Genomic DNA, 16,143 nt, shown 5'->3' on the forward strand with positions numbered 1-16,143 from the left:
ACATCTACTTTTTTACTCTACAGAGGTTTGGTCCATCACCATCACTGAATTTTAAATAGGAATTGAGTCTTTGCCGCGAACTCTATTTTAAAATGCTATATCTTTGCAAACCAATGTCGTAGATCTTAGACATTTCGGTATATTCCTAGAGAACGATTTTTGGACCCCCCCAGTCCAAAAATCGTTCACTAGGACAGACCCGACATTTCAAACTAAGAATTCTGTCAGATCAATTAGTTTAAGTTTGGAATTGCAAAAGTTTACATCATCAAGATGTAGGGTTTGTGGCAAAGACTCAATTCCTTTGTGAAAGTATTTTGATCTGGAATCACTTAAAAATAAACTCGTTTTCACTCTTCAAAAGTTCAAGTATATTTTTTTTTAAATCGAATTTGATTTTTCAGACACGGGAGTCAAAGCTTTTATCCAAACTCCGAACTAACACTTGCTCAGCTCAATTCACCACCCAACGAGGCAACCATCAAATCAAAATGGCGTTTCTAAAATTCAAAATGGTGGATATTTTTTTTAACATGGTGGAGAAGGATTTAAATATGGTTTAACCGCGTTTTTAAAATAATTTATAAATTGGCCGGAATAGATTTTTTTCTCTGTAAATTGTATAAAATGAAAAATTTTTATTTTGTAGATTTTATGTTTTCTTTGAAGTATTTCCATAAAAAAAGTATTTAAATCGTAATAGAAAAATATTTTTTTCCGTCGGTCCTTCAAAAACTTTTCTTGGGTCTAATCTGTTCTTTTTTTTATTCATATAATTATTATTCAGATTATTTAAAAGAAAACAAGAAATGTGTAAATTGTTTTAAAATTTTCGATTTTAAAAGTTCTTAAGATGCATACTGTTGTAGTTCTTATTGTGTTAATGTTTTTTTGTTCACATTTTCTGCTTTTCGGATCCACCATCACTTTTTTTTAATGAATTTTGCAAAATCTGATTTTGAGTTGAACTAAGGACATTACAATGACGACCCTGAAGAACTTAGAAGAGTTGGATTCTATCAACCTCGACCTCGACATTTTAACCTCGGACATCCTCTTCCCCTCACACACATTCACAGATATTAAGGTACAGGTGGTCAATCATCAAGAGTTAAGAATCTAAAACAAAGGGTCTAAAAGTTTGAATACATTTTAAACATTTTATGATAGATAATAATAAAAATAACTAAGTACCTGGCGTTGCCATTGCATTTTTAAAAAAGATGTTAGAAAAATTTGGAATTTTCCTAAGTAACAATTAGAAGCTTGAATTGTTAACAAGAAAGGAGCGTGAAGGCCTAGTGACTATTACAAGAGCTGATTATTAGAATTATTAAATTATTGATTAAATGTGCTAATATTTTAGATTGAGTCGGATTCGATTGGGAACTCGATGTTCCAGTGGGGTCGAGAGTCTCAGTTATCTTCCTCTGTACCCGTATCAGTTATCTCAAGCCTCCCAGATTACCAGGTAACCTCAGATAATAAAAGGGGGGCAGGGGGGCATGGAAACCCAGAGAAAAATGGTAGGTTCGTTTTAAAGTGATCTTATGGCAATTTCACAAAGGTTTACTTTAAAAGTGGGGCTCTCCCAGGTGTCCTTGTGGTTATTCCAGCCGCAATTCAGTTTAAATAAGAATGTTCGATGTTTAGTTTAAATGGAAATTTGGGAAATACCTTTTTGAAATTCTCACCTGATCAAGATTTTTCGGGGATTCGATATTATCATTACAAAAAATACCCTTTTATCCTCTAAAATAAATTCAATCTTTCATAAAATTTACTTTTGCATGCAATATTTCTGTCGAAATAGTTGGAAAGTAAGCTGAAGCAATATAAAATAATTTTTAAATATTTTTTTTATTAATTTGCTAAAGCTATAAAAATTAAATTTTAGAAATAATGCAAACTGTTGAATGTTTATTCAATATAATGTATACAATATAGTCCGTCTCCTTTAATTTTTATTTAAGCTTATCAAAGTTTCTTTTGTGTTCTTAAAACACTCCTTTTTACTATGAAAATCTGTTATCAATATTGCTATAAAATGTGCTTGGAATCTAATTTTTTTAAAGCTTTATCAAGAAAGATTTGATCTCTCTTTTATGTACTTTGATGAAAAACAATGAGATTGGAACAATATTCAATTTGTTCTTTTTTCTTTTACTCGTCTGTGAAAGGATTTAGAGCTGAGTACACTGCGACAAAATGGAAAATATTTTTAATTTGTTCTCAACCTGGCACTTTTTCTATTCAGGGTGGTTATCACTACGTACATTCTCACAATGGATACAGACCGAAGGTTATTTATTGTACTGTAAAATGTACTGTATCAACTGGGGTTGATTGTGCACAAATTAACGTTTTTTAAGGTTTTGCATGATAACTATTTATTATTTTACATTTTATCCTTCATGGGAAACATCAATATTTATTGCATCGCATGTTCGAAAAAATATTTAACGAGTTCGATTTTTTTTGTGGCAAGAAAGTAAAAAAAGGAAAGGTTTACTGAAATGCATTGATACCAAGGCAGATACTAGAATTGACTATAATATGCAAATTGTTTATGTTCAGAGTGGGTTTTTTATTTAATCTATTTTTCTCTTAGATAGCATAATTTTATATATAAACTAACATGGAAGGTAGGTAGGTGGGTAGGTAGGTGGGTAGGTAGGTGGGTAGGTAGGTGGGTAGGTAGGTTGGTTTGTAGGTAGGTAGGTTGGTTGGTAGGTAGGTAAACTCATCTTCAAAAAGGAATCAAATTCTAAACTTCTATATTCAGGGTGGCCAAAATGTACGGATTGAACGGATTGTACGGATTGACTTTTTTTTTACCCTAAAATTGTACGGATTGTACGGATGGCACGGATTGTACGGATTTGTTTTCAAATTGTACGGATTGTACGGATTTTTATCCTGGAAAATACACTGTTTTTTTTTAATTTTCACTCATTTCAGCAAATTTTTCATGAAAATTTAAAAAAAAATTCTCGTCAAAATGAAGTTAGTTTAACTTATTTTCTGCAGTTTTCGAAAATTGTACGGATTGTACGGATGGCTTCCGAAAATGTACGGATTTTTGTACGGATTGGTTCAAAAAAGTTTTGGCCACCCTGTATATTTTAACTTTTTTATTTTTAGGAATTGTCAAATTTATCTAATGGAGGACCTGCTATAAGTCCCTCGAGGTTAACCCTTAGTCCCTCAAACCTTGCTATGAGTCCATCCAGAACCGGCCTCAGTCCACCTGGGCGAAGTAATCTTAGTCCACTTTCACAACCGCTTAGTCCACTAATACCGGTTAGGTTTTGCAAATATTAAATATTAATATGATTTTAGTCTATTTTTTCAGCGACATAGTCCAGTCTACAATTACTGGTTACTGTTGATTTTGTATACATGTCTTCAAATTCCGTACAGATTTTAGTCCATTTTCACAGCTCACTTTCGGTCGTCAAACACTGGGCAGATCTTAGTCCACTTTCTTAACTACAAAGTCCTTAAAACTTGTTGGATTTTAGTCCACTTACGTTTTACACTTACAAAGTACTTAACTGCTTAACGAAATAGTCCTCAAATATCGCACAGATTTTAGTCCTCTTAGTATATGAAAAAAGATCATCATTATGTTTTTATTTGCTGGAGCACAACAGAGAATACAATCAAAGCTTTCCTTTCTATATAACATTATTATATAAAGCATATACTGGTTTTGAAACAAAAATAAATAAGTCACTTCAAGTTTCTTTGGAAACGAACCCATGTTTAAATATAAAACACAATTTGTATTTAGGATAGTTTGGTTGCCGGGTCTAGAAATTCTACATTACATGAATTATTAATGAGACAGGTACTGAAAATAATTGTGATATAAATTTTCAAAAATTGCATCCCGGGGAGGGGGGCGGGGTATTTTTTGCCTTAGGATAAAAGTAAAATTGGACATAAAACTTTTTTTTTAAATTAAACCCAAGACATGTTAAGCGCTCCGTGCAAACATATCTGACATATGTTGAGGGGGGGGGGGGTAATAATTTTCAAGAAAATTATATAAAGGAAAGTGTTAGACTTCTTCTGTGATTCAGTTTAGGGTTTTATATTTTCTTGAAAAATACTTCATGATGATGTTTACGCAAAGCGTTATCAGATATTGGAAGGTTTTATCATAGAACTTGGGAAATGAAATGATATTTTGGTTCAGAAAAGAACTATTTTTATCAAAAATTAGCTTTATAGAATGTAATTATTGAAAAATGTTTTTAAGATTTACTTGTAATTTTGTTGTTGTTAAGGATCAATCAGTCCCTGATCCTATCCGGCCTAGATCAAACAGTAACCAGTTCAAATCCGCCAAACGACCCATAGGAACCAGACAACGGAACTCTCTCTCCATATCCAATCCACTTCTCGCCTCTCAGCTCTCAAAGAGCGCGCCGGTCAAAACTTTACCTATAGAGAAGATGATTTGGTCACGACGAGATCCAAGGTATTTACTATTTTTCTTAGTATTATTGGATGCAATTTTTATGACGATTCAGTGAAAATAGAAACAGTATGAAAGGTTTTTAACAACAAATTTTTTAAAGATTAAATACTGTTGAATTTTAAATTTTGGCAACACTTTTTTTTAATAATAATAATAATAATGAGGTCGGAAATTTTGAGTGACTACATTTTTTACCTTCAAGGAGTATGATATCTACAGTAAAAACTTAAAGATGAAACGTAATTTTAAGTTTTCGAATAGGGAAAGACATCGGACTAGTAATTTTACTTATTCCTCCTCATTGGTCTATTCCATAAAGCCACAAAGATACGGATTAGTGCTGTTCAATTGAATTAAACCATTGGAAAGGTTGTACCTACTTTAAGTAAAAGACCTTGCATACGATTTTAAGTCTTAAATGAAAAGCCGTTTTAAATAAATTTTTATAACTCTAGACCCCCCTCCCATCCTTTCATGTGTATATGATTATGCAAACAATATACCAGGTTAGGTTACATTAGGTAGATAGGTAATCAAAGTCTAGCCCGGGCATCAACATCAATGACCCATGATTGCACATCAGGTCAATCCAAACATGACTTTTATCATTTAGCTGCAAAGGTGCTAATGGCGTGATGTTTAATACCATCCGTGGTTGCTATAATAAATAAAAGAGGTTACGGGTTAAGATTTGACCTAAATCTTTATTAAATTATTTGTAGACCTCACATGAACTCTGTGTGTTCGAATGCTGGTGACTCAAGTATAGCTGATGAAGTATCGGAAATTATGAACAGTTTAAGGTAAGGAAATGTTCAACTGTTTAAAATTTGACGCATTTATTTTTTTATTGTCGACGCATTCAACTTATATTTTTTAAATTGTCTTGCCTGAATTGTCTTTATGTGACGGGACCTACTAAACGATATGTTTCATCAGGAAAATTTGATACAGGGTATCCCACGATCCATGACAGTAGCAAGACGGTTTGAAAGTCGTCTTTGAACTTAGAGTTTATTTGTGACGTTTAGTCTTTAACGTTCTTTCAAGTGTCTGATTCTTAAAACAATAACCACACTATTCTCCTAGTCCTGGTGTTTCCAAAGTGTGGACTGCCTTGTTTGTGCTGTAAATTTTACAGGAGATATTAAAAATTTCGTTCTCATTTCAATTTTATCAAAATGAAACCAAATCTGAACGAAATTCTTCACATCTCCGGTAATACTAAAAAAAATGCAAGGACTTAAGATATTTTGGTTTTATTAACTCAGAATTTTACTTTTAAAATTAGGTAATGCAAATATGATTTTAAATTCTTCTTGCTTTTGTCATGTTTCGTCGGACACCCTGTATGTTACAAATCTCCTGGTTTTTCCCAGTGTTATTGTTTATATTATTAATATTTTTATCATTTTTATTTTCGTTATCAATATTATTTCAAGTCCCGGCGAACTGAACGATATTGACAGTGAGGATGAGTTTAATGAGACCGAGGAATTAGAATCAGATGAAGGTATTTTTAACATAAGCATGGATACAAAAAAAACATGGGAACAAAGAGAAGCTATTAATTAAAAAAGCTTATCTTCAATTACTTGTAAACTTGTAATTCTAAAAAAGCTTGTTAACAATGAAAACTGAAATAGAATAGTCGTCTTTATTAATATTGCAAATACACAAACAGTTTTTTTTTTAAATAAGAGACAAAGCAGGCCTTTTTCCATTGATACATTCTGACCCCTATTTATTGAATGATGGGTTATCTGCTAATAATAATAATAACATTAAATAAAAAGATAAAATGATAAATGAAAGGATGAATGTATCAATGAAAGGACGATAGGATGGAAAAATGAATGAAAAAAAAAATTAAACCAAATTTCAAAATAAATATAAATATTTAATATCTACGAATATAAAATCAGAATGAAGGCAAATTCTGAAGAAATGAAGAGAAAATAGTCACAAAAATTTATGAATTGTTTGGAATGAATGTTTGAATAATCTAGATTTGCGCATAGATGAGGATGGGGAAGGGGGGAGCTCTAAGAAGGATCGTCATTTCTGGCAGTACAATGTGCAGGTATGTCCTTGGTAAAACCTTCCAATTAGTACAAAACTTGCGTAGATGTACACAAAAATATGTTTTTTTTTCTATCATGGGTCTATACTGAACATTTTTTTAGAATTAACCCCCCCCCCCCCTCCCTTTGAGTGTAATGAATTTTGATGAAGGGGGGGGGATGAAAAATTGGACATCCTGAATTTTTTTAGTTCTTTTTGATTCACCCAGCAAAAAGTTCACCTAAAAATCATTTTTTTCTAAAAAAAATCGTCTCTGCGCAATCATTCTTAACGTCTGGGGAAAAAAAAACAACGATTTTCAGAAGGGAAGTGTGGTGGAAAATGATTTTTCAGAATGGATATACCTCTGCTTCTGTTAAAATCCCCTAAATAAATGAAAGAGTAACCAAATAGAAAAACTCTTGTTTTCTTGTGATTAATTATATAAAATGAAAATTTTATATTAAACAGTTTTTTGAAGACTAATTGAATATTTAAGTGCTATAAATCGGTGGGATTGATAACCAAGAAAACACTCACTGTTTTTTGTACATTAGTTTTTTAATTAGAGGAGAAGGTCAAACAAGAAGAAACCTTCCCATTAGAATATGATCTGGATCCTGGAACCGTCCACTTTCAATAAAATGGATCCTGGATCCTTCATTTCCAAAGAATGGATACAGGATCCGTCCTATCAGTAGAATGGATCCTGGATGTGTCCTATCAAGAGAATGGATCCTGGATCCGTCCTATCAACAAATGGATCCTGGATTCTTCCTTTTAACAAAATGGATCAATCTCGCACATACTTTATTTCTTTTTTTTAATATTAAATTTCAAATATGATAGAAGACCAACAAATAATAAGAGGAATTTACCGAAATCCCAAACATTTTAGAAAACAAAAACCAGAAGAAAACAATCTTTTTAATTTATCATTTAGTTGATAAGAAGAGATTTTTTCTTCTGTTTTTTGTCTTCTGAAATGTTTTTTTTCAGGCCAAAGGTCCTAAAGGGCAGAAGCTTGCCCTCGACACCAAAATAACTGATCCTCATCAACTAAACGAGATTATAGATCCTGTATTCAGTGATAGTGTTCAAGTTCACGGTATCAAACACAGGTCAGTTAATAATGTCAGAAAGCGCGGGGTTGTTATTTTCAAGAAATAAAAAAAAAATTAAACATTAAACATTAAACAAGTTTTTTTTTGCATTCTGCTAACCCAAAAATTGATTCCCCAAATTCAGCCATTAATTTTTTTTACCATGCAACCCTGTCTGAGAGAATTTCGTCCTATCCCCACCGCCACCACCATTTAATATCTGATTTATTTGTAAGCAATTATAATAAAATACTACTGCATTGGAAGTTAAGGTGATTTTCCTTTCGTTTTTATGCCCACAATCTATTTTAAGAGAACTAGTTTTAATGAATTCCGTGAAGAAGTTGATCTACCCATACACTTTTCCCATTCTTTAATCTCCAGTTTTCATCCAAGACAAGTGGTCTATGTAGTACCTAATGCTACTCACCAAATTTGGTCGCAGAGAAACCAAAAGAAATTTTTTTCTTTACGATTATAGATTTTTTATGGGTTTCGGCTGAGGAAGATGTTAATTTTGTTAATTTTCTTTGGAGAAGTAACTTGGTGGTAACTTGACTAGATAAAGTTTGTTTTAATGGGTCATAAATAGTTGTGATTTTGTAGTGGAAAGGCTAGAAGAGGAGATGGTAATGATCTGACCGCTAACCCTAAGAAGCTTGCTGCTATTGGAAAAGAACTTGATAAACTCAACAAGGTAATTCATTCCAACCTTGTATTTATCTTTAACTATTCTTATTATGTTCTTTTTACATATTTTCTCCTACTTTTTGTCTACTTTAATAATTAAACTTTACCTATTCCGGAAATATTAAATTTTGTTTGAAATAATTTCAGTTTAAATGTTCTACGTTTAACTGTTTCTTATTCTCTAGTATCCTAATTATTACTCTTTATGTCAATTAACAAATTTGGGGCGATTCGTTAAACTTTTTATTTGTGTAGTCAAAGCTTTCATTGTTCTACTATCGACTATTTTATAACGAATTTCAAATGCTTGAAGTCCGTACGAGGGTCGTCTAATGCTGATTTAGCAAATTGTATAGCATAAATGAAAGAACAGGGGGGTTCTTACATTTAAGATTTGGCTTGAAAACAGTAATTCGTTCTTGAAGTTCTTAACTTTCGGGTAGAAAAGTTCTTAAATTTTTAAATGTTTTTTAAAAAACTTTTTACCTTAAAAATTTATTTTCGACATTTCATCAAAAGTCCTGCAAAACCTTTAAAAATTTGATGAAGAAAAAATTCTTGTTTTGTAACTCATCAGATATCTTACATTGCATTCGAAGTTCTTTTTTCAATCCTAATACCTCCTTCTTTATTTATGTTTCTTTTTATAATCTAGTATATCAGGTTCAGAAGATAGATAAGAATTCAATTTATAAATGATAAAAGTGGGGTTTTTGAGACATTTTTTTTAAGAGGACCCCAGACTGACAGAGGGATGTGTAATTATTAATGTATGTCAGAAAAAGTGAAACTTACTTTTGAAGATTGATTTTCAGTTGTTAATTTAGAAAACACATAATTGAATTTCATTTTTAAGTCGCCTCATTTTTTAAAAAGATAAAATATTTTGTTACATTCTAACGAGATTTTTAAACTATCTGTACTGTACATGTTACATGTTTACTGTTTAGATCAGGACAGTGTGAAGTACAATATTATGTTGAAAATTTTTTGTATTTTTTAAGTAGTTGCTTTAATGATATTATTTTACATATTTACGATTCACATTTTCTCTATACTTTCAAAGTAAAGTAACTATTAAAATTTGTATGCGCGTTGCATTATGGTTCAGGTTTCGTTAAATCACACCAATGAAAGAGAATTATTGAGGTGTCAAAGTTAGATCACTACTGAAAGTAGTTGCGATTTTCCTTAGATTAAAAGAAGAAAAGTATCAAAGTATTCGATAATTGGCTACAAAAAACACAAAAAGCTTATCTTAAGAAACAAAAAACTTAATAAAGTGATGTTTGACATCGAAAAAAGAGGATTTAATTTTTTTTTCATTCTCATAATTTTCCAATTTTTGTGGGATTTTAAAGATTTAAAAGAAATGTTCTTAAAAATCTTAATTTTAAAAACGTTCTAAATTTGTCAATTTTTTAGAAAAACCTTAAATTTAAGAACAATGTTCTTTATTTTTTGGAGGGCAGGGGGCAACTATGTATAGTCATAGTCAATTCAGTTTTCGGCATGGTTGGTAGGATATCTCTAAACATCTGTTTTTATTTGATTTGATTTAAAATGTTTGATTGTTAGGTGTCATCAAGTCTAACGTAATTTTGGTAAAATTCAATTTTACATTACCCCTGAGAATTCAAAAATCAAATTTTGAATTTGTCATGGTATGTCAAGGCCCTGTTATAACATTGTTTTTTGTTTAGGAAATCAACTTGATGACTCCTGTTAGTGAAGTTCCATTTTCAACAAGGTAAGAAAATGCTGCTCAAAAACCCCCCTTACTATGGCAACAAGACAAATCCCTGTAAGACGAGTAAAATAATTTTTAGAAATCTGATTTTGAAAATAGAGGGAGGGGGGGGCAGCAGATAGGATAGGATAGGGAAGCTGAGTTATTCAGTTGTTAGAAACTGTGTTTTTGTCTCTTCAATCCTTTTTTCTCTCCAAAGTTATTTTCTGTGGAAGATGTACTCTCATCCCTGCATACACTTAAATACTTTACTCTATTTTATTTATTTCCTAAAGTTTGTTCTCGATATAACCTTGAAAACATCTCTGGCACGTGGATACTACTTTACATACTTCTCTCCGAATATTTTAATTATATTTGATCATATCATTATCTCTCTGTATGTTTGATTTTTCTAATTAATGTGACACACAAAATTATAATTAATGAGTTTCTTTTTCTGAACTTACCAAAATCACAAGACATAGGATATCCATAACTTATAATATTCGTTAAAAAAAAAGTTAAAAATTAGGTGTCTTTAACATTTATTTAATTTATGGTTGGATGCATTTTTTAGTTGATTCCGTTAGTTTCTGTTTTGGATTTTCATAAAGTATATTCAGGCAGGTTTCCCAGCTGATACAGTTGACCAAATTGTTTGGTTTTCTTTCCAGTCGACCAATCTCCATCTAAGCTGATTCTGTTGGTCGAGTCTCCAGTTTTCCTCCGAGTATTGTTGTTTTGAACTGCTCTGGTATTGGATGCTCTACAAACTCTTCTCCTTTAAACAAATATTTGTGAGAACATGTTCCAGTTCTAAATTTGTACTTGAAGGGATTTTAGAAATTGTTCCTCGTGACCTGCTTGGCGACATGTCTGATTCACTCTTTAAACCCTTATCTGAGCAACAATGGGTAATATATCCTTGCTTTTTTATCCTTTAAAGTGTAAAATTCTGTAAATTATTTTCTGGACCTCATTTTTAAAAAACCACTAACAGAATTTATCAATTTTTAGATAGAAAAGCAAGGATATTTTCATCATATTTGTTATGATATAGGATTGAAGGCTTTTTCTGTGAATCAGGCATGCCCCTCTTACCGAAGGTCACTTGAAATTGGGATAACAGTTCCTTACCGTTGGGAACCATTAGGTTCATTTCGGATGATTTTGCTGTGACCAGTTGGACATCAAGGGTCTCCATGCTTAAGAACATTTGACAACCATCAGTCTTACGTTCCAAATTTTGTCTTTATGAAATTTTTTTTCCTACTCAAATTATATTTTTTGATTTTAAAAGAAAAGTTCATTAGATATAGATAAAATTTGGGTTCCTTGTCCACAGAAATTGTTGGAACCTTCCCAGTAACCTTTAATTTCAACATTTTAAAATTTCATATTTATGGTTTATTAGATGCATTGCGAATTGAATGATAAATAAATTTTGCTTTTATCTTTTAATTGAATAATTCTTGTGCTCTTACTAACTTATCGAATTTTCATAGGTTATTAGAAGTAAAAGATATAAAGTCGTTTAACTATTTACCTGCATTTGCACAGATTGGCAGTTTATAAATTCACAACTTGAAACAACAGATTCAAAAACAAGAGCGCACTTCTTGCAACTGTCCATAATAATGTTGTTGCACTTTCCCTGAAACATAAATTAAATTTGTTCTCTTCCTGCAGTTTGTTTCCCCTGGGAATTAAGTAAAGTAACTCACCGACACTTGAAATGTTGAACCATTGCATCTGTAGATATAAACAGATTGGTTGGTTTCACTGGTTTCAACAGTAACACATGAATTCCCATCAAAATTCTCTATATTCCATTTTTTCCCGTCCAATTCATGAATAGGAGACCTGCCAGATATGGTTTGAGATTCAACCTTTGGTTTCTGATATGATGGAACTGTGCTGTTTGCTCTAAGCTCAGGGTTCTTGTGGGTTTTCTCGTTGTCAGACACCTTCTTCAACCCTTTGGTAATATCTTCACCTTTGTTCAAGCTGTCTAATAGAGTGGAGCGGGGTGTGGGTTGTGCTTCTATAGATACAGGAGGAGGAGGTGGAGGAGGAGCTGGAGGGCCTGGAGGTGGAGCGGGAGTAACTATTGAGGGTTGACATAAGTCAGATTTAGCTATAGTGATTGCATCTCCACCTTTCAGGTTCCAGTTTAGTCCTGTTGTATGATGTTCTCTGACATAGGCTTGTAGCTCAGCCAAAGTCTCAATCCAAGCTTTCACCCACTCCACATGAATCTAATATATTGAAAATAATTAAAATTAATTCTAATTAGATTTTATTGACACCAATCTCCATAAGATCTTTCTAAATTAAGATTGGAGTAAAAAGCCTTATTGTTTGTAATGCTTTTCTTCTTCTTTTTTAATCAATTTGAAGTTTTTAAGAAATTAATTTTTAATAATTCTTTCACCTTGGATTTTTCTTTCCAATCTTTCAGAACTCTATTTGTATAGAATTGTCCTGCATTGTTCATTTCTAGGAAAACAACCAATTTTTATTCATTCAAGGTTACTCACAAGTTTCTTGTTGTTCTTTATCATAATTAAAATTTCTGAACAAATAAAAATATGGTTCCTAAAACAAAGGATCCAGGAGCGGGGGAAACTGCTACCCAACCTAAAGCTGCGATACTCTCTGAAACTGCAGAGAGATGATTAAAGAAGTCAGATCTTCGGTTCTTCTCTCTACAATGCAATTATCTCTTTAATTAATGTGTTAATAAAACAATTAATGTTATGACAAAACAATTTTGAACTAGCACAACATTCAGCTTCAATGTCAGTTTTGAGGGTTAATTAATTTGAATATGGGGAGGATTTTGTCATTAAAAGATTTTTTCCTAAATGTTTGAATTTCTTCAATACTCTCAGCTGTGTCTTTGAGTAGTATTGGTAGTTCAGAGTCTCGAGGCTTTGTAGATTTACTGGCAATTAGTAAAAACCTTCTCTGGGCCCTGAAATTAGTATTTATGGTCAATGGTCATACTAAATTTATTTTTAAGGTGACTCTCCTTTCATAGATTGGTATGTCTGATTCACAACAGTACCCAGGCTTTATTTGACCAAGTAAATTTAGATCTTCATGCTCTTTTTGAATCGTTGTGAATCAGGTATAGCCCTCTTTAAATCACAACGAAAGTTTTCTTACTTGAAAGCTTTGGTAAGCATGTCTGACATTGGTTTAACATCTCCAGCAATAGTGCAGCATTTCTCAATAAAAACTTTGAAGGCTCCATCCACTATCTCATCAAATGCTTTCACTGAGACGGACAAAGCTCCAGGCTAAAATAAAGCAAAATGATGTCTTAAATATTTCTTAACACTATGTTTGTTTGGTACTGCATCAGTGCATACGCTTTGAGGGACGGGGGGGGGGGGGGTCTAAATGACCTGTCATTAGTTATCAATAAACATTTTTTACAAAGCTCAAGGGCTCATTTCAGCTAAGCAAAAAAATCACAAAAAATAACAAAGGGGGATGCCCCTTCCCCAGAAGGAATAGGGTTAAATATAAAACTAATTTACTCACAGTGTCAGGTGAGGTGAAGGTTTGTGCCCTGGTTGAGGTTTCAAGACGAATTGCAACTTTTTCAAGTCTACTGATTAAACCAGGGAGGTCTTCAACACCGGGCATACTTTCTGAATTATCAAAAAATTCCCAAAAGACGTAGTTTTTTAGTAACGTCTGTTAATAAAAACTACACTAAAATCTAGGAATTATGGTTTTTGTCTGGAGGAAGAAAAAAAACATATTTCTTCCTCTTCAGTTTTTAAAATTTTCGAGTGTTGTGCATTTTTATGTAAACCATTTTAGTTTTTTCTTTCCTACTAAATATACCAGGCCGGCCTAGCTTGATAATAAGGACTTATTATATTTTCTGTACTTGACCACTAAGATGTCTGGATCTTAAGTTAAAGGGATTGTAATGATAATTTCATGTGCAAAGAAAGACATGTCCGATTTGCAATGTTACCCTTGAAAATCTGTAACTGAAAGATGTCGCAAATTTCTAGTTTTTTAGTTCTGACAGTTTTCTTAATTGTTTCTGCAACAGTCACTTTGTAGTTTAACCAAGGAAATGGAAACATCATATAATTCAATCATTCAATCAGACAACACTTTTAAGGGAACCATTGTGAATCGGACTGTCCTGAGTTACTGTACAATACTTCTACAGTCCCTTTAAGAATATTCCTAACAGTTCTGCTCTGCTCTAGAATAGAACTGATCTAATAATACTGGGAACTCAGCTTTCTAGTAGAAGGAGGAGGGGGGGGGGGTTTAGGAGAAGGAGAGAGAGGGGAGGTAGACAGGTCGGCCGGCTAGCTACGACCTGTGATAGCACTATAAACAGCTGACCTCTTTTGACACTTATCCAGACGAATCTAAATAAAAGGACTAGACTGAAGATTTTAAGATAAATAATTATCTTCCCAAAAAAAAATAATTTAATCTGAATATTAACGAAGGAAAATGAAACTTTTATAATAATTCACATTAAGCATGTGCTAAATCTGCGTCTGAAATAAATGTAATATTCCTCTTTATTCCCCCCTCTCCTACTTTCTTCTTAGCTAAACAAATCTGTTGATATCCTCCCTCCCTGCCCAATTCAACAATTTCTGAAAAATTGGGTACATAAAGTTTTGGATTAGATTTATAAATAGAAATGTATTTTTGTTAAGGTCTGCATTATTGGAAATGTATTTTTGTTAAGGTCTGCATTATTGGAAATTGCGTGCAGGGGGTGGAGGGGGAATCAAATATTTATTAACAATTATTTTTAGTATTTTTTTTCTGTGACTCATTTCTTTTCATTAAAGATTTTTAAAATTAAAAGCTGAAAGCAAAAATCTTTAAGTTCGTTAAACAAAAAAACTTTTTCTCTTTAGGTTGGATTGCCTACATACATACATATTTAATGGTTAAGATGTGTGATTGATTAATCAAAAAGTTAATTGATTTGTTGATTGATTGGTTGGTTGATTGATTGATTGATTGATTGATTGATTGATTGATTGTTTGATTGATTGATTGATTGATTGAAGGACGAAGACCCGGAAGGAGAAGAACAAGCTGGCGAGTAGAGCGTGTAGACTGAAGAAGAAAGCGCAGCACGAGGCCAACAAGCTCAAGCTTCATGGACTAGAAGAAGAACATAGTAAGCAACACTTCTCTAGAATATTACAAATGTTTGATTTATCACTAGAGGATCAAGATCAAAAGGTCAAAACTTTTGTATGGAGTATCGTTGATCTTATAAGCCAGTGTGGGCACTTTGGAAATCAAAAATAAATGCTTGATCCCTTAATGACTACCACAGGATGTCGAACAGGAATTATTTTATTAAATCAATCCTTAGGTCTGCATAAAATGAAAATCAAAAAGTAAGAAGTACCCCTTATAAATGCCCATGAATACCCTAAAAGGTCAAATAATAAATGTTAAGATGAATTGATGAGAAGTATTCACGGTGTGAAGGAGATACTCCAGGCTAAGTGGGCGGGAGCCCAGGGCGGAGCCGGACACCAACAGTTATCCGAGGAGGCGGAGAAAATTTTGAAAAAAGCTGGCAGTAAGTTTTTTTTTATAATTCCACCTTTTGATAAGTTTTTTTTTATAACTTAGGACCACCTTTTGATAAGTTTTTTTTTTATAATTTAGGACCACCTTTTGATAAGTTTTTTTATAATTTAGGACCACCTTTTGATAAGTTTTTTTTATAATTTAGGACCACCTTTTGAGAAGTTTTTTTTCATCATTATAATAATGAAAATAATAGTGTAACCGAAAACGTTGGGAAAAACATTTTGTTTAAAATTCGGTGATGGTGATGGACCAAACCTCTGTGGAGTAAAAAAGTAGATGTTAGTTCCACATTTTGAATATCTTACCAAAAGACTACTTTTATCTCGCTTTAAAGTGGGTGTCTATTTCTTAAGAGCATGTTCTCATGTTCAAGATTGAGTCTTCTAAAAAATGTTTATGTCGTGAATCATTGAATATAGTTAGTTTGGTAGTTTCCCAAGTGACAATTTCCT

The 16,143-nt window shown here is 32.4% G+C and overlaps 2 protein-coding genes across 5 annotated transcripts in view; one reads left to right on the forward strand and one right to left on the reverse strand.

Moving 5' to 3' along the window:
- Positions 1-16,143, forward strand: part of LOC111695373 (uncharacterized) — a 29,254-nt gene that overhangs the window by 11,026 nt on the left and 2,085 nt on the right. For 2 of the 4 annotated variants that reach the window (XM_023464688.1, XM_023464689.1), the window contains exons 10-24: positions 405-474; positions 974-1,087; positions 1,367-1,471; positions 2,258-2,302; positions 3,145-3,303; positions 3,797-3,853; positions 4,296-4,489; positions 5,212-5,292; positions 5,932-6,002; positions 6,499-6,572; positions 7,553-7,674; positions 8,263-8,353; positions 10,050-10,096; positions 15,151-15,263; positions 15,552-15,677. In XM_023464688.1, the coding sequence (XP_023320456.1) occupies positions 405-474; positions 974-1,087; positions 1,367-1,471; positions 2,258-2,302; positions 3,145-3,303; positions 3,797-3,853; positions 4,296-4,489; positions 5,212-5,292; positions 5,932-6,002; positions 6,499-6,572; positions 7,553-7,674; positions 8,263-8,353; positions 10,050-10,096; positions 15,151-15,263; positions 15,552-15,677 (1,469 nt within the window). The remainder of the gene's footprint in view (positions 1-404; positions 475-973; positions 1,088-1,366; positions 1,472-2,257; positions 2,303-3,144; positions 3,304-3,796; positions 3,854-4,295; positions 4,490-5,211; positions 5,293-5,931; positions 6,003-6,498; positions 6,573-7,552; positions 7,675-8,262; positions 8,354-10,049; positions 10,097-15,150; positions 15,264-15,551; positions 15,678-16,143) is intronic. The other 2 variants (XM_023464690.1, XM_023464691.1) reach the window with 2 other exon arrangements.
- LOC111695374 (adenylyl cyclase-associated protein 2) lies at positions 10,607-14,286 on the reverse strand. The gene is made up of 10 exons (XM_023464692.1): positions 13,631-14,286; positions 13,250-13,383; positions 12,942-13,055; positions 12,677-12,786; positions 12,513-12,577; positions 11,803-12,336; positions 11,625-11,732; positions 11,413-11,448; positions 11,216-11,309; positions 10,607-10,859 (listed from the first exon to the last, which is right to left on the reverse strand). Exons 1-10 carry the CDS (start codon positions 13,733-13,735, stop codon positions 10,768-10,770), a joined length of 1,392 nt encoding a protein of 463 aa, XP_023320460.1. The 5' UTR covers positions 13,736-14,286; the 3' UTR covers positions 10,607-10,767.

Source organism: Eurytemora carolleeae, unplaced genomic scaffold (assembly GCF_000591075.1).
Source record: "Eurytemora carolleeae unplaced genomic scaffold, Eaff_2.0 scaffold219, whole genome shotgun sequence".
NCBI classification, from domain to species: domain Eukaryota; kingdom Metazoa; phylum Arthropoda; class Copepoda; order Calanoida; family Temoridae; genus Eurytemora; species Eurytemora carolleeae.

Bases quoted from the DNA above. Each gene is read 5' to 3' on its own strand.
- LOC111695374 (XM_023464692.1), bottom strand. From the start codon at position 13,735: ATGCCCGGTGTTGAAGACCTCCCTGGTTTAATCAGTAGACTTGAAAAA. The intron at 13,056-13,249 runs GTAAGAAAACTT...TACTAATTTCAG, and splicing joins ATGCTTACCAAAGCTTTCAA to GGCCCAGAGAAGGTTTTTAC. The intron at 10,860-11,215 runs GTAAGGAACTGT...ATTTGTTTAAAG, and splicing joins GAACCTAATGGTTCCCAACG to GAGAAGAGTTTGTAGAGCAT.